This window comes from Chaetodon auriga, chromosome 9, assembly GCF_051107435.1.
Source record: "Chaetodon auriga isolate fChaAug3 chromosome 9, fChaAug3.hap1, whole genome shotgun sequence".
Taxonomy (NCBI): Eukaryota; Metazoa; Chordata; class Actinopteri; order Chaetodontiformes; family Chaetodontidae; genus Chaetodon; species Chaetodon auriga.
The window spans coordinates 21110682-21135877 of NC_135082.1; the positions used below are offsets into that span (position 1 = coordinate 21110682).

General features: G+C 41.4%; 1 protein-coding gene across 12 annotated transcripts in view; it reads right to left on the reverse strand.

The window, feature by feature from the left end:
• The window catches only part of atp8a1 (ATPase phospholipid transporting 8A1), a 98142-nt gene that overhangs the window by 45890 nt on the left and 27056 nt on the right, over positions 1 to 25196 (reverse strand). For 4 of the 12 annotated variants that reach the window (XM_076739187.1, XM_076739190.1, XM_076739193.1 and 1 more), the window contains exons 5-18: positions 23555 to 23600; positions 23311 to 23351; positions 20771 to 20844; positions 19244 to 19313; positions 19000 to 19127; positions 18063 to 18174; positions 17562 to 17733; positions 14469 to 14596; positions 13031 to 13108; positions 12823 to 12911; positions 9468 to 9512; positions 6153 to 6225; positions 2138 to 2243; positions 526 to 608 (exon numbers count right to left, since the gene is read on the reverse strand). In XM_076739187.1, the coding sequence (XP_076595302.1) occupies positions 526 to 608; positions 2138 to 2243; positions 6153 to 6225; positions 9468 to 9512; positions 12823 to 12911; positions 13031 to 13108; positions 14469 to 14596; positions 17562 to 17733; positions 18063 to 18174; positions 19000 to 19127; positions 19244 to 19313; positions 20771 to 20844; positions 23311 to 23351; positions 23555 to 23600 (1245 nt within the window). Of the gene's footprint in view, positions 1 to 525; positions 609 to 2137; positions 2244 to 6152; positions 6226 to 9467; positions 9513 to 12822; positions 12912 to 13030; positions 13109 to 14468; positions 14597 to 17561; positions 17734 to 18062; positions 18175 to 18999; positions 19128 to 19243; positions 19314 to 20770; positions 20845 to 21643; positions 21718 to 23310; positions 23352 to 23554; positions 23601 to 25196 lie in introns of all 12 variants that reach the window. The other 8 variants (XM_076739189.1, XM_076739191.1, XM_076739188.1 and 5 more) reach the window with 8 other exon arrangements.

Genomic DNA, 25196 nt, shown 5'->3' on the forward strand with positions numbered 1-25196 from the left:
GTTTGGTTACCTTTAGACAGAGGCAAGCAAGTTCAAGTTTGCCCCTGTTTACAGCCTTTATGCTAAGCTAAGCTAACCAGCTGGTGGTTGTAGCGTAAGGTGAAAACTCTTCCAGTGGAGGGTAAAAGTAAAGGCCTGTCGTTAAGCACTGGACATCAGAATGCTTTGTTTCTGCTCGGCACAAAATCATGTTAGTCTTTTATCTGCAGCAACATGAAAAACAGGGAGATATTCTACAGCTTATAACCTGGTGAAGAAAGAATGATTTGTCTCATTCACTGATGACTGTACGTGTATTACATGTATTACATGTAAATGTGTTACATTTCACTACTTGGATTGAACTGATATCCTTGTCGTTAGTATCACACATAAATCAGCGTGTGAGCACACGCTGTGTCAGTCTTTTTTTCTTGCTTGAGGTCATACCAAACCATCATGGTAGGCATATTAAAGATTAAGTTGATCCATCCATCAGTACAATAGCTGGCATGCCTTTCATTAAACTTGTCTTGTCCCTCTTACCATTTCAACAATGACGCTGTCTGGGGTTCTACCAGAAAACACAAAGCCGAGGTTTTGTGCTGCTCTCACCAGAGCTCCTTCATCTTGAAAGCAAACGGAAACCCAAAATGTTACAGATAAACACACAAACAGCAGTACGATAAGAACCGCATTCACATTTGGTACATGAAACCAGTTCATCTCGACACATTTTCACAATGAGAGCAGTGACTGAAAGCTGTGGACCAGGTATAGCTGATGCTACAGCTTGCATGGGGATGCTGCAGGGCGAGAAAAAGCTCTCTGCTTGTTTTTTACAGTTCACTTAACTATGCTTCTCTTGGCAGCCAATCCCTGCTCTGCTTCAAACCCCAAAGCTCCAGAAGACCATGATTGTTCTAAGCAATCAGGCAAAAAAGTCATCCCTCTTACCAACAGCAAAATGTGAGATGAAAAGCAGCAGCAATGCTTTGTACGCTATTATAGAGCCCTTTTAGCCAATCAATGTGTTTATTAAAAGCCAGATCGGTAACTTTTCATCACAGAGAGAGATGGAAAAGTATTTCCTGTTTCTTTACTGAACTGAATATAGGTCTGTTTTACTTCTGTTCTTACCAACATCAGCGATGTAGTCAAAAGCATCAGGATACATCAACGCCTGTCATTTAATTGCAGTCTAGTGTCAATATGCTGAAAGGCCTGTCAATCAATTTGGCAATCAGCGATAGAAGCTTCAAATTCTCGTTTTTAATTCTTCTCATGAGAGCTTCTTCTTTGCTTACAGTTGGATAACAGATTTTTTTGCCTTCAAGCACAGTGACATTTTCAGAGTTTGTTAGGATGGTCCTTTATTTTCAGGACATTTACATAGTGCTGCTAGGGGCAACCACTGTGTCGAAGTGGTGAAGCCAATATGCAAATGTTTTAAGCTGCAGCCATTCTTGTACAAAACAAAGGCAACACATTTTAGAGTCTCTGAAGTTAATTTCAACTCCTGTGAAGGCAGTGATTTTGTGGAAAGAATCACATTTAAGTGCATGTTTTCTTGATTGGCAGGTGTCTCATCACTACTGTGAATGTGATAGACTGAGGGATCAAAGTGAGGCTCAATGAATCAGGAGTGACATACACCATGCAGTCTGTAAACAAGATATTTTATTTCTAATATGATCCCCGGCTCTCTCCGGCACTGACGATTACATAAATGTCTTTATGAAATACTGCTACCTGGAGGCTGTGGTGATGTGTTCCATTTGCTAGGACACAGAGGTCACTAGATGGAAAATTAAATATCTCAACAAAAAACAAAAATAAATCAAGGGCACGGCATCATTGATGGAAAGCACCTGGAACCAAATCCAGACAGCATCATACAGATCTGCAGAGCTGCAGCAGCAGCAAGTGAGGAAATTGTGGACCTGCAGTTTCAGTTCAACTTGCTAACATCAGGAAAGAAATAGCTGCAGCAGTTTGCAACTGCAAATAACGCGTCACCGAGCTCCACCTGTAGGCAACAACAATGTTCCCAAACTATAATACATACATACACATATCATACAGTGAGGAAAAACCAGGGCAGCATACTGTATATTGAGAAGTTTCCACTCGCTGTGTTCATGAAGATGTTATCTACCTGGAGATGCAGCCTGGTAGGTGATTTTTCCATCCATGCGCTCTGGGACTGCAGTGTGACAGATGGCCATCATGGTCATGAACTCCTGGATGACAGCTGCTGTGGGCTACAGGAAGTGGAAAGGGCACTTTGACTTTAAATGTTCTTGAGCAGAACATGTCACAACAAAACAGAAACAAAACAACTAGAAAGACCTCGATGACACTGTAGGAAGGGAGAGCAGTGAGTGCACTGTTTGACAGACAGACAGGAGTGAATGCCAACGTGGAGATTCCCTGAAAGACACGGTTATTTATTACAGTCTGAAAGCAGATTTTCTCCAAAACTAGACGTCTGTCTAAATAGCCAGTAAGTCAACATATTATTGTTCGAAGTCACCTTCAGGTGGTTCCAGTACTCATAAATGACCGCTGGAAACAAGCCAGGAGGTTCCCACAAAACTCGCCAGCTGCTCATAGACATTTACCCATGCGTGTGCAAGTAATATAAACTTGCTTCAGTTCATGAAAAAAAGGCCTAACCTATATACTGAGGGCATTTCACTTTAATGAGGGGAAACGTATGACTAACTAGCCGAGGGGTAGGCTCGGACAGGCATCTGCTGAGGCTCCTGTCTGAGGCTGCAGGACCACCAGCTTCTAGTCAGTGAGGCAGAGATATCAGCTACCTCCAGGGCTACGCCAGGCCTGATTCATACAGCAAACACTAATCGGGCTGCTAATGGTTGTTGAAAATGAGATCAATAACTGAATAAGCTCCCATTACTAGTTCACCAACATTACAGGCGACCGATAATGAAGACCCACAGAATCTATAGCAGATGTAACAAATATGCACCATTCTATGCATTGTTGATGCTTATTAGTGAAAAACATCTGCTTTCCTCTTCCCTTCTCAAACAAAAAGCTGTGTACACACACACATAACACACGGTATTATCAAATTTGCTCTTTCTGTTGGCCATGGCAACTCTGATGAGAGATCTCTAACAGGGAACAAAGGCTGGAGGGCAAATCAAAGGGGCTCTTGTAAATGAAAAAACACAGGGTCTATTACAGTCCAGGTGGCTGTGAGAGCCCCCTCTGCCTCCCAGCAGCATGCTAATCTGGTCTGGGTTGACAGGTATCCTCTCAGGGACATGCCTGTGTGTGTGTGTTGTTCGTGTGTGTACTAAGGATGTTTTGAAAGCAGCAGTGCCTTTGGACAGTTCTCACCTCTTCAAGAGGTTGTCTGAGGGTTTAAGGTTAGAATTAAGTTTTGGTTAAATCTACAGTAAATGATGGGGGTATGAATATGGTTTGACATTTTGGGAGTCTCTGCTGTTCGCTGGTAGCCTAATGGTGACAACAAGACTCCAGGAAGTCTCTGCGCTGAGCCAAGAAACAGTTTAGCCCAGAAAACCCCCAGAAAACCAAAACTTTTGTGTTTACACTTTGGCTTTTAGAAAAATGAAGTGAGCTTTGGAAGTGCTGACGTTCAGATTTTTTTTAACTCTTGGACAAAGCCAAATTAGTCATTTCCCTGTGCTTCCTTTAGGCTAAGCTAAGCTAACCCTCTCCTGGCTCCAGCTTCATATTAAACAGATGTGAGAGCGGTATCAATCATCTCACCCAACTCTTGCCAAGAAAACAAGTAAACGCATTTCCAAAAATGTCAAACTATGCCTTTAAGGCGAGGGTTATGGGCTAAGGACTGCATTATGTCAATGGGGGTCCTCACAAGCACAGAAGCACAAATTTGTGTTTACTATCCAGGCTGGTAGTAACCTAGGCAGAGAGTGCATGGCACAATTAGATGTGACAGCTAATACTGTGCTGCCAGCTATCACCCTCACTGACTTCTGGGCAATCTGTGTCACAGCAACAGTGACGGACACTCATCACTTCAGACGTGGCCAGTGTGGAGAAAGTTGAAGGGTCAAGAGAAAATGAAGCAGAGAGCCCGGACGAGCCAGCAAGCGAACAAACACCCACGAAGGCTGCTGAAAGTCTGCGGGCGGAGAACATGTCCAGTGACTCAAGAGAACATTAAAAGCACCAGAGGGGGTGTTTATTTTTGTCAGCACTGTTAATTCCCCTCTCCTCCAGTCTGCCATCCTCCTCAGCACTGTATCAACACTACTCCTACAAACAGCCTGCAGCGACGCAAAAGCGCTGTTAATGATAAGGATGAGTACTGTTCAAATAAGAAGCATCCTGGTGGTCATGAGGACAAAGTGTTTGAACTGCCAGACCAAGAGGTGTTAAATGAAATGTATCGTTTCATTAAGCATCTATGTGTCAAACAAATGAGAGAACGATGGTTTGTTAGTGTTTGAACTGATGTCCCGAAGGTTTGAGATAATCATGACATGATGAGTATTTCTCTTGGTGATTTATTATAATTGGAACTTATTCGCTTTCATGCTCAGATAGAGGAGAAGATAGATACCACCCTTATGTCTGTGTAGTAAATACAGCCAGCAGCTAGGCAGCTTAGCTTAGCACAAAGACTGGAAACAGGAAGAAACTGCTAGCATGCTAGGCAAACCAGCACGCTTGTTCAATAAATACAAAAACTGAAGTTTAATGGGAAGCTATTTCTTGGCCGGGTTCAGTGACTTCCTGGTATCTTGTCATCACCATGAGATTGCCAGGCAACCAGTGGAGACCCCAGGAAGTCACTGTTGCAGACCAGAAATACTGCATCAATTATCCCTCATAAAACTACAACGTGGCATTTTTATTTCAGTGTAAAGATTAAACAAGATGTAACGTGTTAATAAGTGAGTTTTAGAGGTGCTGTATTTTGTTACCTTTGGCAAAGCCAGGCTAGCTGTTTCCTCCTGTGTTCAGTCTTTATGCTAAGCTAAGCGGCTGCTGGAATTAACTTCCTATTCAGTATAAACATTAGAGTGGTATCATTCTTATTATCTAACTCTTGGCAAGAAAACAAATAAAGATAAATGTCTAAATATTCTTTTCATGGCAGTCCAATTACAGTTAGCCTTGATTAAATTTCAAAAGTTTCAAAATACACAACACCAGCACGACAGGAGTCTTGTTAAATAACAGAAGGTGACTTACACTGAAAAAATAAAAGACGTTAGCAGGGACAAACTATGACTATGAGTGCTGCAATATTAAGACATCCACTATCAACAAAGCAACGGTGCAACAACAACACAACAGATAAATCATAAGCAGAATCATTACTGGAGATTTAGAGAAAGACTGTGGGTTCCACACAGCCGTTTGTTGTGCACTATAATTAGCAGAGGGTGAAGGGCTATCAATATGAAAATAAGCAGATCTCAGACAAACTCAATGTGCAGAGAGATTCTGCTGTCATAACAAAGCAAACATCACAGTGGGATTACTACTTTCCCTGGGCGGTGCTACTGTATGTAATTAGATGTGACATTGTGCCTCCCCCACACTGTTCTGAAGCTGAGAGACTCAAACAGCCAATCAATCACAGTTTCCACCCATTTCATTACTACAGGTGGCCCTTACTGCTCCCTGTAAAGTCCTGTGACTGATACAAAATGATGCCTGAGTCCATGTTTTGAGATGAAGGCACAATTTTGATTTATGTAGTGTTTTGGGCTTTCGTCATATTCAGAGGTTCACACTAATGTAATCACTGTATAGCAGCACAGTTCCCCACAGTGGATAAGCAAATAAGAATGTCTTCACCCCGTCAGAATAAGCTAATTAGGTTGTTTGCCTGCCTGTGTTTACAATGTCCCGTAAAGACACAATAATCTACCCTTCAGCAGGACTTCAGTCAAACTGATATTAAAGAGAATTAAGTCACTTTTTCTGTCAAAACATGACATCTTGATGGAGGTCACAGCCTTTTCACAGTTTTTAAGACACAACATACACGAGTCCACCGCATCACTCAGGTCCACTTAAAAAGTCAAAAAAGACATTATGCAACCTACACAACCAGATTCAAAATCCTTCTTAGTTTTGTCCTAAACAGCAGCCGTCAGTGCAGACGGGCAGCGGGGAACCTTGACATTACTTACGTGATTACTCTGGAGGTTTTCCAGTAAGCTCGGGTCATTAAATCCCGCCTCGTCTGACGAGTGTGTGCTGTGCCTGGAAAGAAGAGACGGAGAAGTCAAAACAGCAGAACACACTGGAATACTTAATAGCACTATTGTATGACACTAGAACAGGGTAGCCAACTAGCACATGTTGTGACAGTGAACTAGACTGGTAACGAACAAATAATGAATCTGAATCATGATCAGAGATTATTTTGACAACAACAGGAGTTTACATGAAAGTGCAACTTTCTACTAGCATCTGACAGTTTTCCAAATACAATAATAAGCATGACAAAAGTGTTTATCATGTGCCAACGGCAAAAAGGAAGCCTCTTGGAGCCGGGATAGGATAAGCTATGATTTCCCATTACACTTAAAACAAACGCTCTCTAATGAATTGTCAAGCAGTGTGCAGCCTGGCAGGCTCGTTTGAATGTGGTTTTAAAATCAGGAAATGGCACACAGTATTCTCACCACAACATTAAGATAAAAGTAGGGCTGCAACTAATGATTCTAATCACTGTAGATTAGTCTGCTAATTATTTTTTCCAGCTGTACGTGACTTAATCAAAGTGTTTTTTCTGAACAGAAACCCCAAACATATGCAGTTCACCATCATATATGACCGAAAAAAGCAGCAAATTCTCCCATTTGAGAGGCGGGAACCAGTGAATATTTAGCATTTTTGCTTGAAAAATGCCAAAAAATAGTTTTCTGTTGACCAACTAATCAATTAATCGACCAATCACTTCAGCTCTTGACAAAACTGCTGTGCGCTGAGACTGGCACCACAAAGCCGGTCTCAAACTGATACTGACACAGCCAGCGCTATGTGCCAACAGTATTGACATTTGTTGAGAAAAGTATGAACCGCAATGCAGACAGAATGCAAATGAAGGTCCCCTGGGCCTCAGTAATGTGATGTACAGAGTGACTGTTTGGGATTCTGTCCGTGCTGGCAGAAGCAGATCATCCGTTGAGAAGGCGATGTCCTCAAATGGGACATTATTATTTCACAATGTATGAAGAATATACACTCATTCATATATTCATTTCCCCTTCATATATTACATTCAATCACTTCTGTAAATAATAAATGGTGTTCCCCTTTGCTTTAGAAATTAAACAATGCAAGAGGAACTGCTTACAGGGACACAGCAGGCAGGCCGAATGTGTGGCAGCTAAAAAGACCATATTACTCATACACGAATCAAAGCCAAACCCTCATAAATTACTGGAAATACAATTAGTCTCTCATACTCACACCAGATATGCTTTTTGTTACTGGCAAAATGTAAAATAATTCAAAGTCTTGCAGTCCATTAGGAATACAGCAAAAGGAAAAAAATATTAAATCTTTCATTGAGAGCAGAAAATCAAGCTGAACTAGAAAAAATAAGACTTTGGATTGCAGAGAGGACCTTTTTGTTTTTATCTCTCTAACAGTGGCTTAGGGCAGTGATTTTGTACGTAGCCACCAGCTGCTCGCAGGCTGTCCAGCGGGAATCGATTCATGATTCTGTGATAAATAGAGTCCTATAGATCAGGCAGACAGCAGCTTTGTCCGTGGCACTGGGGCTTGATAGAAATGTTACTGAGGCTGCCATTAGCAAACATAAGTCTTTCTAATCCCACAGGATACACTGTTCGGATCCCTAAGAGCCAAACTGCCAGTCGGCCTGTAAAACTCCCATCTACTGCACCGCAAACAGAGGTTTGGGAGGAAAGAATTACAGGAAAAACACAGCAAAGTAATTCAGCAGCATGGCTGGAGTCGATATTGAGCTACACCTACATAGATGTGCTGGAGGTGAAGGACATTTATCACAGTTACAGGCTTTATTAAAATATGTTTGGGACAAATCACGAAACAAAGTCTGCCTTTCTAAACACATACTTCAAACACATTTTAAGGAGGGCAGATGTTTTAACTGCAAAACTTGAAGTTTTGCATCATATTATGTAAAATTTATACACATATTCTTGCTCTGATTACAGTAGGTTACATCCATACTACATGCATATATCTAAGCTACCTTTCAAAAGCCTTATAAATTCCTAACTCTGCAACAGAGACTGGAAATACTGCAGTATTTTTGATGGAAAATCTGTGGGGGCATTATTACTGTTTCTAACCCTTGTACAGGACGGGACACCCTGTGTTCGCTACTGCAGCGGTAGCGTAGTGCGCCGCGTCGATTGTCTTGATTAAATTTCTCAGGCACGGGGCTGAGTGTGGAGAGCGGTCAGTTATTGATTATCTGCCAGTACACAGAGGTCTTGTCACTATGGGAACAAGGGTGCTGGCTGTTCACAGTCGATAGCCGAGGACTGGTCCCAGATCAAACCTGTGACATGGCATGCTGTCCTGCTACTGACCGTTAGGAGGAGGAAATAATAAATCTGCAACTGACCTGTGTCAAGATGGCAGTAAACATTTACAGTGTTTGACCCTGGACTTAGATTCACCTCCTTTTAAAAGGTTCTGGCTCTTTGTTTTGTTTAAATCATCAAGCAACAAAACACGCCCTCATTCTTGTATGTCTACAGCCTCCAATTCAGCTGTTCCAGTGAGAAAAAAAGAGACAGCAAGAGGACACATGCTTTCATGGAAACCACAGCTTCCTTTAAAGCAGCAAGATTCAATATTTTGGCATAATAGGCATTAACACACAGGCCCCAATCCCCCATGCAAAATGGATGAGACACACCCATGCTGTTACTGCAGATCTCAACACTGTAGCAGATGGATCTCAGAAGAAGGACTGTGTGTGTGTGTGTGTGTGTGTGTGTGTGTGTGTGTGTGTGTGTGTGCGCATGTGAGTGAGAGAGAGACAGAGAGAGAATAGGTGGGAGTGTGGCAACCATCTCCAGAGTTAGTTTGATGTTAACTGGGGAAAAGGAGAATGTGCAGCGCAGCTTCAGCCTCAACACAACAAACAGTAAATGCAGGAAGGTTCGGTCTGTAAAACCTGCCGAATGCACAAGTTAGGAAGCCACAACAAGTAACCATATGGAACTCAATAACAGTGCTAATACAGTACTGGCAGCATATTCTAGAATATTTGTTTAAGGTTGTTCTGTCACATCAACAGATATACACAGTGAATCAAGAGCCACAGTCACATACACAACGTCCCGAGTGGACTGAACAAAGGAAAAGAAACAACAACAAACATATATAGAGGTACTGTGTTCAAAGTCACGATTTCCACAAGGCAAGGCAGCACTAATACATCACAGAAGCGAAGAGCGGAAAACATTACCACCATTTCACACCAGTCATCTTACCAGTCGTCCTCTGCAAAACTACCCTCCTCAGCCTCAGGGACGTGACTGTTGGAAAAGAAATTATCTTGTTGACAAAATCTGTTGTTAACATGTTCTGTGACTGTACAGGCGCCAGGACTGGATTAAAGATGGGTTTGTTTATGAGTTGGCAGGCGTTAGAGTGTGAGAGGTCAGATGCCGGGAAGGACTGCAGCTGAGGTGTTGGGGTTAGGTTGACAGCAGTGATTACAGCAGGCACTCATCATTTATACTTGGTACTGTCATGTCTGTACCCTGAATATAAAGATACTGACAGCAGCCAGTTAGCTTAGCTTAGCTTAGCACAAAGACTGGAGAGAAGAAAGGGAAACAGCTAAATGGATCTAAATCTACCCACCCACACCTTGACAGCTCACGAACTGGCACATAATATCTCTGTTTAATCGTACATAACGTTTAAATTTTACTCATTCTTTATCAATTAAACAAACAATTAACATCTTTCATTGCAAACTTTAGTGGTGCTCTTAGACTAAAGCTGCTAAAACTGAGCCTTCACACTAGTCATGACTGTGCCAATATTTAGTTGCCTCTGTAAATTAATTTATTAAAGCATTAAAGGTACAAGTTACTGATTTATTAGCATGTCCAGTCCAGCTGTTCAGTCATATGTATGTTTTGTCAACGAATTCTGGTATGAAATATAAGTGAGGTTCATCAGAAATTCATTTTTACAAATAAATGTATCACTAAAATAATAGTAGGTATATTTTTAATAAACTTACTTTAGTAAAACCTGAAATAAAACTTGGGTTATGATGCATTAAAGATATAACACTGCAGGCTTTGTGCCAAAACGTTTTAGAAGAAATTTCAATGAATTGGATGAGAGGTAAAAAAAAAAAAATTAAAACCAAGAAAGCCAGAAGCAAACTGAGGGCATAATGTGAATGTTAGGGGATCTTATCTCACGAAGACGTCTTCGTGTTTTGCACGGCCACCAATGGATGTAGCGATGAAAACAACAATGTTTGAAGCTAAATGTGGTCAGAGAGCACAGCGCTCGAAAAGGAGGCACCAAATTAGTTTGACGTCTCTGTTCTGGCAGACTAACTGCAGTGCAGGGTTTTGTTAACTGCAAGGAGACGACACGCTCCGCTGAACATTACGACTCTCCGTTTGATTTGAGCTCGGTTTGATTCGTACTGAGAGCCTGTTCACTCTCGTACCTTCAGTGAAGCAACATTGTGGTTAGCTGCGATAACAGCAAACCAATGTGTCTGCATACGGGCTAATGTACAGTTTGACGTACTGTATGTACCGACTGTGTCCAATGTGCAGATCTACAGGGTTACACTTACAAAGACAAACCGCTTACGTAAATTTAGTCCATTAAAAAAATAAAATCAAACCATATTTTTCTGTACTTTGTCACTTGAGTACATCTAAAAAAATATGTTTCCAATCTACGCCAGGCTAATAACACTCGGGAGGATTCTGGGAGCCTTTCTAACCTAAACAGTATCTCTCCTTGAGATTTGGCCTCCAATGCAGTGGAATTAATTAATGTCTACACCCTTGGGGTTGGCTTTATTAATTACAGCACCACTTAATTTGTGGTGAGGAACACATGCAGACAGCAGTGTCAGGGGGGCTTTGTGTAGGCAGGCACCAAATTACAATTCATGCCACACACTAAGTGCTAAACACGTGCATGTTCATCCATTTCTATCCAAATATGGAATGTTTTGGAACTGGAGTTGTAAAAGCTAAACCTCACTGAGAGCTGATAAACAAAGAGCATTGTGTCATAGTAGTTTTAATGCCTTGCTAACATGATAAATAAGAATCCAGATTATTTGTCGTGAGCAGCACGGTTTTAATAATTTTGCCCTCTAAAATATCGATTGCTATTGTGAACTCAATAAAATCGATAACATTCAACACCTGAATTCAGAAATAGTGTCTCTGAGCTGAAAACACTCCAGCAGAAATGAACACCGAGCACATACCTGCAAACACAACAGTTCCCTGACACACACTAAACATACTGTCATCTTCTGTAACGGGGTAATCGGGTAAATTGATTCAGTAGTGACTGTACACCCAATTTGTGTTTAAATGAATATTCTGATTATATATTCCATGGAGGAAGAGTAATCCAAGCAGGATTAAATGGTTTACAATACTGTTACAGTTAACACTGTGATTGTCAGGCAGATTATAAACACAGAACTGACCTATACTATAAACAGTTTTTGAATGTAACTCTCCAAACTCATATTTTGGGAACCCAGAAGAAGGAGAAGAGCGAGCCAAATGATAGCATCATCAAAACAGACTCGCCTCATTAGAACCTGCCTTTTTTCTCTCCTGATATGAAACACTCATCCATATTTATCAGTTGCATAAGAGGGAGTCCTCGTTTCAGAGAATCAAAGGGAAACTTCTCTACTTGGGATGAAGGAAGAGAGAGACCACTGCTGTGCTTCAGTCTTCGCAGGGAGGAACGTCTGTCCCTGACCACCAGCAGGCTTGACCCGATTAAAGAAGGACATTCTGTCGTCCGAAACATCTAAATACCAGAAATGACACCCCTGCCTTTAATCTGCAGTAATCATTAAAAAAAAAAATAAAATCACCAATGATCTTGGAGGTATCACATCATCAACATGTACATAATCACACACTTAAAGAGACATTCCATTCTTGACCCGGGGATTGACAATGAGAAGCTGTCGGTGTCCTCGCTGGGCTAGCAATCACAGCATAATGAGAGCTTTGGTACAGAGAACTCCAGATAACACACTCTCTTTTGTCCTTCAGCTTGCAATTCATCAATCATGCTATTAATTGAATCCTAATGGGATTAATCATGTACTGTCACGCCTGCACTTGCTTTCGCTGTGTAAAGATACTTTGCTCTCCCACTTGTTTTGCCTCCACTGAGGCTGAGTCATAGAACATGAGTTGAAGTCAGCGGAGCTGAGCGAAAAAGTCAATTCATGTGAACTTTACAACAGGATGCTCTTACGTCAAGATTGTCAAGCTCTAGACTTTTCAGAGAAAATACTGCAACATACGGAAAGTTTCCACAAACACCTCTGACGTGACAAACGATGGACGGAAGCCTGCGAAGGAGAGAGTAAAGTGCCTTCGCTTGCACACGTCTGTCCGCCTTTTATTTATAGTTTATGTCGAGGGGAGCACTGATGCAGCTGCTAATGAGAAGGCGAGGGAGGAGAGCGAAACGCCAGATGTACTATGATGCACACTCGGCATTTAACGATGGTGATGGGGGGAGGCAACGGTAGAGGATGCAAAGGCGGGGAGGGGGTGCAGGGAAATAAAAAAGGGAGAGTGAAACGGAACATACCCATAGGCAACACCAGCGATGGTGCACTTCTTGAACTGCATCACGTTGCAGGTCAGGGTCCCCGTCTTGTCAGAGAAAATGTACTTCACCTGTATGGGTGGAGAAAGAGAGAATGACGCTCACTTCATGGGTGTATATTTCATTCTAAGGGAGAGAGAGATCTTTCAAGTAAGTGCTAGCATAACGAAGTATTATTTGAACTGTTTACCTGGCCTAATTCTTCGTTCAGATTGGAGGTGCGAGCCATAGCAGGTGTGTTTGTGGGCTCATAGAGCATATCAGTGTCCTAAAAGAAACAGTAACAGTACAAGTTTTCATCAAATTAAAGGTCAATAGTGAAAGTAAAAACAGGAAGAAAATACAAACAAAATACACAAAAAAAACATTTCACTTCAGTCAGACCCTTCAGTCCCTCAGTCTACTGGGGGCTGTGGGAAGAGATGCCCACTGAGAACTGGCCTAAATGTTGCTAAAAATTCCTTGATAGGATTTTCATTTAAAATTTAATGAATAATGGGGCTGAGAATAACTTCGGGCAAAAGAAACAGTACGATTCCTCAGCTGAGATATTCAGCGGGGTTGACCTAGTTGCTAAGGATGTGAGAGCACAATATTCTAGGTGCTCACTCAAACGTTTCATGCCAGTCGGGTTTCAGATGTGTTTGTGTACATTGTGTACATGTTGATTTTTCTCAAAAATATTCTGTGCATGATGCTAACCATGTTATTTGTAAACCATTTGACTTTGAATTGTGATTTGTTCAATGCATGATAATGATGTTTTAGCCACTTGGGGGCAGCGCAACAAGCCGTAAACAAAACATTGACATACTATCACCTTATAAAGGCGGTATGGTGGATGCATTAGCAAACAGAGGCTTCTTTACACACAAGAGCAGACACAGAGCAACATTAGCATTCATATGGAGTCTTGTTTGTGTCGACCTGCCAAATTTAACCTCAATTCTCCTCTTAGCTCTACCGGCTCCTGAGGGAACTATCTGTCTCTTTAGCTGCTAGATGTTTCATTAAGTTCATAAGCTAGCAGCTAACTTTAACTATCTTCCATTTGGTGTTGGGCAGGTAGCTCAAAGTGGGGTTGTAGAGTTTTTTTGTGGAAAAAAACACCTGCCTGCTTCATTTGCAAAGATGCTGCTAAGAGTGGTGCAAATAAATCAAAACAGCAAAGCTGCAACCCGTAAAACAATAAGAAAAGACGCTGTAAAGTCCAGGGAAACTGGAGTTTGGAGGAGCTGGGTGATAATTCTTTGTGGGTTTATCATTATGAACAACTCCGTTCACATGCAGGTAGTCATTTGATCCATTATTAGTACAAAAACACCGATCATAGCAGCTTTACCTGGAGTATAATGTATTATGTTTAAACAGTCACCATCCACATTGCTTAGTTTATGTTGTGATCAATTGTAGTGCAAACATCTTCTTACTCTCAGTTTATGCTCACAGCAGACAATAATATAAAACATGAAATGTACTCTGATGCAGCTATGCTTGCTTTTGATGCCTGTAAACATGATGCAAAGTATGCATACATTTTAAAGTGCTTTTCCTCGTTAAAGTCATGGCTGTCAAGCTCAAATTTAGAGCATATCTCAGCTAAATCGCAGGGTGCGGTGTCAACTCACCCAGTTGATGAAAAAGGCTTGGATGAACTTGATAACCTCCAGTGTGACCAGGAGACTGATGGGGATCAGGTTGTTGAACAGGATGATGAAGGTGAGGAAGTTGAGGCCAAAGTTAGCCGCCCCGCCATCTATCAGGGGACGAGTGTTGGACAAAGGGAGGTGATACACAGGAGACTCATCAGTGCTGGCTCATAAATGTCACTCAGTTAAATGAAAATGCCCAAAGCTACTTCCAGCCAATGATCAACATTATCCCAATCGAGAGACTGTTTCAGGCTAACGTTGAGCATTAGCTGGAATTAACCATTTCTTCCACCCAACCTCATCCTCTTACGACTCAACCGATTATCAGTCCAATTTAATGTCCCAAAGATTCAAAGTAGCGATCAGGGACTGAGGTATCTCAAATGTCATTAGTGTCACAGCAGCAGCCTTGGCATCCAGCATGATCCAGGCAATGGATTCGACAAAGCACTATGCAAAATGATGCTGGTCCCTCCCAGAAGCCCCAAACAATTGGCAATGATCAACATGTAACCCCACTGATACCAAACATGAAAACAGGAGGGATGTGATTTACCTTTCCTCAGCTTGCAGGAGGTGCAAATGTTACCTTCCTCAACCCAAGCCTTGATCTTAGCATTGCGGTTGAGAGGAACAGCCCTTCCCCATGACAGAACAATTGCAAAACAAAAAAAAAAACTGGATGGCACAAAGAAAGTGGCAGAATGGAAGCTACTGCTACTGGTACAACAACACATATAGGAGGGAATACTTTTTCTGAAGTGGGGAGGAAGACAAACGTATTGGATGCTCTCAAGACAAAGGAGGGAGAATTCAGTCCATAGCACATTCTCAACCAATAACTAGTGGAAAAGAGGGGGTGGATTATGCCAGCAAAGAAGTTTGGATGTTAATGATGATCACTACATCACCTCATTCCACTCATTTCTAGTAGCCAGCTTGTTATGTGATGTTACGCAGAGACGTCTGTTATCACGTGAGAGAGTGGCACTGTGTTGGATCAGTAGAGAGTCATTAAAAATCAAACCAAAGCAAACCAGGACATGCACAAGTCACACAAGTGCAAAAGTAGATCTGATGTTTTCTCTAAAGTGTGTGTCACTGTAATGTCACAGCAACATGATCCTAAGACGTTCTAACCGTGTTTCATTAAGGAAGCGAACTGATGATTTACGATTTATGATTGAAGTTATCGTAGGAGGTGGACTTTAAATTGTAAATTTCATTATTCCAAGTGAAATTTTCTTTCATTTGACATCTGCAGTTTACTGACAGACATGGTCAGCAAAAATTCACTGATGTGGTGATAAATGCAAAACTACCTACTACAGCCAAGTGTGTTAACTGAGTTAAGTGTAGCAGGTGGCATGAATGTATAATAAATGACCGTTCATTTTTGATCTCTGTCTGCATAAAGTTGTCACAACGTATAGGCTTAATGTCCGGGATGATCTGTGTCAGCACTCTGCGACGGGTCAAAGTCAAATTAATTACCCAACGGTCATGCATAATGGGCCTCTGTGACATATGAGCCTGTGTGCTGCGTGGTGGGCTAACACTGACTCTTCTCTTCTTGTCTACGTGTAACTTCCAAATGTTGGTAAGTGAGTGAAATCACAACAATTTAGGAAAATATAGTGACGCAGATAAATGGGATGTTTAAGATTTGACAGTCTCCCCACCTCTCTCTTTTGTCACAGGTTGGATAATATGCACTGGACAGAGTCTCAACAACTCCTTATGGAAGTACAATCAGTCTCAAGATGGACGCCTGCCTTATGACTTACACTCCCCTCATCGGGGTGATGTAGTTTTTTAGATGTGGGTTTTTATGCCACTGAGGACGATACTGAAACCCTTAGAAAACCAATAGAAACCAATGCAAAATCTGAGAAAAGGGGACAGTGTAAGTCGTAGTGCAAGCTTGAATTGACCAGGGCACAACCTCTCCTACACAGGCCTATCAGGGTACAGAGTAATGGCCAGAGTGTCACGATAATCACTTTGCAAACCAGGTTCAGAGCTTCATCACAACAGAGCAACTGCCACAGAAACTGAGCAGCTCATATTTTTTGTGTTGTGTTCATGTCTGTAATAGTACCTGATAAAAGAGACGTTGTCTATAATAGCTTGAGAGCTCATGTAAAGACTAAACAGGTTTTCGCCTCTCCCCCTCCCTCCCCTCTCTGCCTGTCCTTTGAAAAATCCACACAAGAAAAGAAGGCGGCAGAGGCATTTAGAAAATGTCAGCTCTTGCCCCTTGGGTTGCACCACATGTTGTGCACGAGCAATAAACACGTATAAGCCCCCCGCTATGAAAAACTTCCAGAGTACAACATCATCTCCCTGGCAGTCAAAGTAAATGCCGCTATTAATTTCTCATAAAGAACTCGGGGGGGAAACATAAGATGAAGGTCTGAAGCTTGGAAACTGCAAAGTGTTTAACGTGGCACAAAAAAAATGGAGGAAAAGTGAGACACTGTTTGCATCAGGCACTGAAAATAACTAGACGAAGGTATAAGAGAGCTGGAGGGGAAAAACCTATTGTTGGATCCCTGGTATGTGCTTGTCCGTGGCATGGGCCCATACAAAGTAGGGCAACCATATAGGGGCGAGGGTAGGGGGCTTCATTTGCTTAGCAAAGGCAGAGCTTCAGTAAGGGGTTAGTAAGGGAGGGTCATTCACGGATGGCCAAGGCTTTTAAATGGTTGTTACCTGGAGCTGTTAAAAAAACGACAACAAAGAAAACAACAAAATCAAACAGAACATTAGAAAGGAACAAAAAAGTACAGCAGCGCAGTGATATTCAACCATTTCTTTTTCACTCAAACTCATTCACAACACATCTATGCATGTCACAGCTGTCTTTTCTCAGTTAACAGGGAATTCTCTTATTCCCACATTGCCACATATTTCACTTGTAACGCGAAACATAGTTTAACTGAGGCAACATAAAAACGACACGACACATACCAGCATTTAGGAACTTAAAATGACAAAGAAATAAGCTGATATGGACAAGTGAGACAAAATATGTGGAATAAGAGGTGCAGCATGGGCTGTTGGGACTCTTACAGTTGAGATCCATGTACCAGGCATCATTGCCGTACTGGTACTTCCAGATGGTTTGGCCGATGGAGCAGACCAGAGAGATGGCCAGCAGGCAGCCAAACAGCACAAGGATCTGAAAGTTGGTGATCCGCTCCACGTTGGACAGCTTCAAAGGAGGCCGAGTGGAATTCTGGGTAACATATGACAAGACAGTGGTAAAAAGAAAAAGAAAAGAAGTATGACCAATGGTAACTAAACCTTTGCTTAGGAGAATGAAAGGTCTGAAGATTCAAATTTAATATATAAAATGTAATAAGATTTGGTTATACACATGAGGGCACATGCAGTCTGACAGGTTTTGAATAATGTATGTTGTTTGCTGGTTAATCAGATTTGGTAGTATAGAAAGCATGTAATGGTAACATACATAATTTATGTAATAACTATGAGCCAGTTCAACAGACTGAGCTTTTTCTTTTGCAAATCATACCCCTCACACGCTTTGCAATGATATTTTACCTGCATGAGCTTTGTGTCATGTCCAGTGTAGACCACCACACCATGCACCCACTGAGTGTTCCTCAGCTGGGCTCCTCTCAGTAAGATCTGGTCTGGACCCAGTGGTACTGTGCTGTAGGATGAAACATTACTGCCATGAGTACATTCTTCATACAAGATGATCCAATTATTCTGTAAAGTCTTCGGCCGACAGCAGTGTCTTACACATTAAACAATCTATTATCTTGTTTCTTTTTTTTTACTATTCATGACATCAGTTTACTACAAGCCTTCCAATATCACCCTAAATCAATGAGTGCTGACCTTACATACAATCACTGATTTAACATAAGTTTTCCGATTCCTTACTCATTAATATGCCAATACTAACAATACCCACTAATCAATACAACAACACTAAGCAATCTATCTTGAGAGGGCAGCCATTACACAAGAACACAAACTAGGTTACGAGTATTTTGTGATATTGACAATTTTCCATCTACAACTCAATCTACATGTAATTTAAATGTGATCTTTAAAGTAACATTTAGGATTTGACATCTTAAGTTGTATCCTGTTAAAAAGTCTTTACTTGTGAAAAGATTTCCATCAATATGAAAATTCTGCCCATCAAGCTATAACCCTGCTAAAAGCCAAGTAGAGCTCTGGGTGACAATGCTTATTCAGGGGAGCTTTATTGTCCCAAACTCCTGGAATAAAGCCATGAAATCATAAAAGCAGGCATACAGCACATAATGCATTTTCCCTACAAAGCCTCCAAACATATACGTAATTAAATCTCGCCAAAGCAGGTGCTTCCATTTATTCAGCAGTGAGATTAAATTGTCCCTAAAACCTCATAATGCACTGATATTGGCTCTGCTCCTGGCTATTAGGATACTGAGTTGGTAAGAGGAGCAGAGAAGCAGGCATGGAGCTCTGCAACTGAGCCCACCTGTGTCTATCCAGGCGGATGTTCCCAACAAACTCATACAGATGGCGGTTTGGGCTCTCGCACTCCATCCGGCCAGAGAGACGCATCAGGCTGTCGATGTCCTTAATGTCTGCAGTCGTCTGGAGACCCTGTTAGTAGTTACAGCAGCATTATAGCCCTATTTTCATCTTTCACCCATTTGTGTTGCTAGTTCTCGTAGTATGGACAGTAACTCGTATGAAGAAAGAACAAAAAAAGAAATCACCTGTCTGATTTTGAGGTTTGTTTCTCCGTCCAAGTTAGATGTTTCAATGTAGCACATACCCTGTGGTTCACTGTTGTGGAGGGAGAGGATAGAGACACTTGGAGTAGTCATAAGCTGCTATTCAACCATATACCACAGTATATCTAACCTTAGCTGTTCATTATTTTATGATTATCATTTTCTAAAATATTGTAGTCCAATAAGAAAAAGGGGACTTATTATATTCCAATAAGAACTTATCACTTTCAATATATATCTCCAATTAGTCTCAATTACTTAAAAAATAAATCTGATTTAAAAAGGGGTTCACAACACAACAGTTACATAAGACTAGATGACTGCAAACAAAGATGCTGCACGTCAGCTTAAAGGTCACTCAGGAACATAAAACTGCATCATGAGTGGAAGTGACCAGTTTAATGCACAGTAAACATCTTTAAGACAGACAAAACATCTTTGTTTGCTGCTACCCCAGAGTTTAACTGTCTTTCAAGAAAAGCTGAGATACACTGCAGAGGGACAGAGAGCGGAGAGAGAGGAAACACCAGAGTCGGGCGACATGGGCAAGCAGGCATGCCGAGCACAACAAACAGAGCAGACAAATGGGCCTCTGACAGTCTCTGGGCACAGAGACAGGGAGTTAGAGCATGCCGGTGCTTAAGGTGAGCTGGGTCCCTGGTTAGCTACTCTTTTAATAGAGTGATTTATTCAAACCGAAGACTGGTCCAAACACACACAGGGTGGAGGAGAAAATCAAAAAGAGATCTGGACACTGAAGCCCAACCACAATCAATGAGAGGTCTGGAACCTACTGCTGTTAGCCATCAAGTGAGAGCTTTGTTTCGTGGAAATGAGCAGGAAGTGAATTCTAACACTTGGTGCTATTCATAGAACAGAAAAATACGGCTTTAATGCTGATTGTGAATTTCTGAACTAAAGCCTGTTCAAATGGCAGTAACATGTTGTGGAAAGTGAAGAAAAGCATAAGCATGCTTTTCAACTTCTTCAACATCTTGGAATGACGTCATGCAAATGGTCACATCAAATTAAACTGTTGCATTCAGGGTGCCATACAAGCCATGCAAGGGCAAGAATATGGAAAATATATTCACACCCAAAAATAAAAAGGCAGCATGTGCGCCTGTGCTGTAATACTAGACGTCTCCATTCACTCTGAGCGGTGTTAGAAGTCTCAGCCAAACACTGAAAAGGGTCTACTGTACATGTTCCATCGTAAAACAAAATACAACATAATAAAATAAAATGACTGTATTAACGACAGTGTTATGGCTGCCAAACCACAATGTAGAGAAAAACAAGAAAAAAAGGAAAAGAACATGGTATTTGCTGACGGCTGCACTCTAAATGTGGTTGAGAGTAATCACAGGCCCCTTCCTTCCACAAGTGTGGAAAAAAAAATATTGTGTCTGGAGTGAGAGAAGCGCTGAAATGTCTCGTCCCAGTTGATACACACAGCCCCTATCTCTCCCACCGCTGTTCTGTTGGTAATGTTGCAGGTTTCCTGACCTGGACGACAGTATGACGAGGTCAGCCGGGAGGTGATCCCCATTTGCAGCTCTGACTACTTCCCCAACAGCCACCTGATATTACCAACCACGCACCAGCAGGGGGCGAGAGAGAGGGAGTGTGGCAGTTGTTCGCACAGGGCAGGAGAGGAGAGGATGAGGAAAAACAAGGAGGGATGGAGGGGATAAAAACAAAGGAAACACAGACAGACAGACAAACAAACAGCAAACAGATAAGGGAGATAGACAACTGTTTCAGTTTCAGGGAGATGAGAAGAGCACAATGATCAGTCCTGTGTGATCAGAGGGTATGATTGGTCATCTGTTCTCCTTTTCACAAAACCATTTAGAAAACATGATATGCTAAATCAGCTTTAAAAGAAAAAATGATATATTCAGAACAAGGTTGTGATTGAAATCGTGCCAATAGAAGAGACTTTTGAAAATACCTGAAATCTGAATGCAATTTGTGATCAATCTGAACTTAAATAAACTTTAAAGAGGGATACAGAACCCATGTAAGCCCCCTCCATAGCATGTCCAAATGGCTTTTTGAAAAGGTGAAGGAGGTAGGTAGGTTTATGTTGACATGACTGATAAATTCTAATCCAAAATCACATTACCACTGTCCCACCTAGAGAAATGATGGTTGTCACAAGATACACAGCACCATTCCTGAACGCTTCAAGTTATGAATTACTCAACAAAATGGAAAATTCAGATTTTTAACTGCAGGATTTTAAGCCACTTTGACAATATTGGCTGGATCTGTCATCTAACCATCACTTCTTTAGGGAGGGTTGAGAGAGAGCAAAAAGAAGAAGAAGGAAGGGGGAAGTTCCAGACAGTCTGGCAGCAGGGTGGACTCCTATACCTGGACGATAAAATGACAGCATCCGCGGGAACGAAATCACTGCCATTTACTCTAATAATATCGCCCACCTCAACCTGTGAAAATAAACTGGTTACTGCTGTGCAAGGCCTATAAAACAGCATAAATGGAAACACGACTTCTACATCAGGAGTATAAATGCACAGCTGGCAAGAAAAAGTTAAGCACATTAAAGCAGAAAGCAGAGTACACTGAACTGTACTGATGAGGAAACACGCTGAAGAAACACCTGCAGTCTTCTTTCCACTGCTGCTGAACTTCACATTAACTGCCACTCTGCATATTCCATCATTCAACGACTTCAGAGGAAATAACTGTATTTACTGACATTTTCATCATTAAAAAACAACACAACAAAACAAGCTCCTCGTGGCTGCACAGAAAGCCTGTTGTCGTGATTACGTTTGTAGCCACTGATGTAAATAAAAAACTCATTATTAAAAATTCATTCTGATCAAGGGCAATGGCATTAACAGAAAAGCAGCAATCAAATTTAACTAATTAAATATTTGTCAAAAAATGAACCAAAAAACAAGGAATCATTCTGACTTCTTACGAGCTGCCCTGAAAATGTGACTAGTTAAAGAAACTCTGAGACCAAACTTGAGAGAGAAGCCCCTTTTATAATATGCATGATGAAGATGTCAAAAGCATCAATTATTTAAAGCTAGCCTTTTTAGAGAGGATTTCTGTGTGTATGAAAGGGAGGGGCATTTACATACCAGCAAGTAATACACTGATTTTATCCCTGAAAGAAACAAGTCAATGCATGAATCAAGTGTGTTTGTCAGTGAATATCTGAGGTGAATCACATCACTCTGATGCACAAAAGGTCTTTAAAAAGTTCCTAATCATACCTCCTACACCCCCCCTTCAGCAGCTATAATGCACGACCACATATTTCAGCATGTATTGTGTCTTATATGTGGTATCATTGAATTTCCTGTGCGATAACTGATGCACACAACCATCTATCTGTTTGTCTATTTGTCTGTTTCGCATTCGTCTTAATGTATGATCATTCTGTTGCCGTAATAATAAGAAATTATCAGCCAAGGAGTCGAGATGACAGCATGTTTACACAGACTCTGCATCTCCTGCTGCTCAGTTAGTTCTCAAGAACAAATCAACAAATACTTCAGTGACAAATCAGCTCTTGCTTCTCCGTCACTTGTCAGCTTATATCGCTCTGCTACATGCTGAATATACCTTTGACAGGGTGAGGCAGTGCTGTTCATTATCAAACAGTCCAAATCTGTGTCATTTCTGCACTGCCTGGTGTTATTTTCTTCACACCCTCTGCTTTTAGGGAAATTGTTCCAGCCACAGTAATCAAATTGTTTCATTATTAGGGAAGAGAGGAAGCTTCTCTTTGTCCTCCAGCGTCGCCTTCTAATGACCGTCCACATGGAAACGCTGGATTAATTAGTGGCTGGATACTAGAGAGGTCAGAGTGTGTGTGTGTGTGTGTGTGTGTGTGTGTGTGTGTGTGTGTGTGCACAGTATGTGTGAGATTTCTCCAGCTGACATCGGCACAATAGATGGAGAAAGTGGTTGAATGAACGATCTGCTTTCAGCTTTCAGCTCTAAATTAAAAAAGAATGTGAACTGGTAAAAATGACCATTAGTGACACACTGTGGGTACGTACCTTCTCCCAGTGCACAATCTCCCAGGCACCATTTCTCAACACTGTGGTGAGTAACGAGAGAGATGGGGGAAGTTATGGTGAAACAGAAACAGGAAGAAAACAAGACAGGGAAAAGAACAATAAGAGTTGTTATAGAACACATGACAAACCCACATTAATGTTTTTTAAGCCATGTTAAAAGCACATGTGAGCAATGTTAATACTTCTACACTAAATACATAAGTGTGCTCTATAATTTCAATACCTTGACATTCCTTTTTGTTGACAACACTGTCAGCATTGTGACGTTTCTATAAGAAAGGAAAAAAAATATTCACATTACACGTCAGCAACAAGCTGAAGAAAGATTACACCTTTTGCACTGACTGCAGAATACATGTGAATGCTGTCATGAGGACTACGCCACCCTGCCAATGCACAGATGCACGTCATGCAGTAACAAGTACCATGACAGCACTGAGCTTTTCCATTGGTAGCCCCAACAAGAAGCCCCCTAATCTTCATAATGTTGACGCTAAACTCCACCCATCTGTTTGTTCTATCTACAATGTTTGTTTTTCTGTTTCTGTGCAGTATTTTAATCAATCAGATTTTCCACTGTCTACAACAGGTGACCAAACTGAAAGGCAATCGGCTGTAGCCCCAGGCAACCACAGAAAACAACGAAGTGGTCATCGATCACAGGCGTCAACAGCTGGAATGAAAAAACATTCTACAAAATGAGTTTCAGTTCGGTCACCTGTTGCCATCAATCTGAGATATATGCATGTGTGTATATATAAAACGTCATGTTTTAAGGAAATTCAAAGGTCTATAATTCCATGACAATGGGGCAAACACCTGCAGCCTTTCTCAGCCTGAGAAAAACTACTAAATGGACTTTGTGGTGAGATTATTTTCCACCCACTCATCTGGCTTTACAGACCTACCCGACAGGAGGAACAATGGAGCTGCAGTGAAGCAGTGACATAAGGCAGCTTCTGCATCTGATGAGTTACAGTTAATGTCATAGAAATTGTTGTCTGTATCCACCTTCCATATACAGCAGCACTTCAGATCCTTAATTCTCAATCAAGCAGTAAATACTGTAGGTATTTTTAAAGTAGAGTCCACTTACAAACCAACCAAAGTTAAATGTGCTGTACGTGACTACATCAAATGACAAACAGCACAGGCAGTATTACTCTCTCGTGTCCCTCTTGTCTGCTGAACAGTCATGCAATCAACTGTGACTTCAACAGCTGATTCCAAGGGACAGCTTGTCAAGTAGCATCACGCTGAGTAATAATGTGTTGCTGTGTCCGTCTCGTACAAGTAATCACTGCGTTTTAAAATGTAGCTGCCAAAAGCAACGTGCGTTCCACCTGATTAGCGAGGAGAGGACATATCTACTCACATGCCTGCTGATAATCCGTTTACTTTGAAGATCCATCCTGATTTAGTCTAATTATAATTCAATTTAAAGCTAATTTGGCACACTGTACTGTACTGTACATTTCAGGAGGAGAAAAAAACTGTTCTGGCAGCAAACTGAGAAACCAGTGCAGCTGAAGGTGAAGCAGTTTGCATCAATACACAGCTGCTAATTCACTCTCCTTGGCCAAAGTTCTCCAATGACCTGCAGACTCAAGCTAGCAACCAAGTCACAACAGCTCTCTGATGCTATAGTCGCCATTACCCAGTCCCATTAAAACCTATATTATACAATCCCTCTGAACAACAACCATTTCAAAGCATCAAATAAATTAAATCTGCTCTGAAGACATTGTTTTCTCCTCTCTTTTATATTCCAACATGTCTGTTTCTTATACTCGTCCTCTACCTGACTTCTTTTTCAGGCTCCAGTTAAATCAAATTTGTTTTAATATCGCTGCAACATGCTGGTG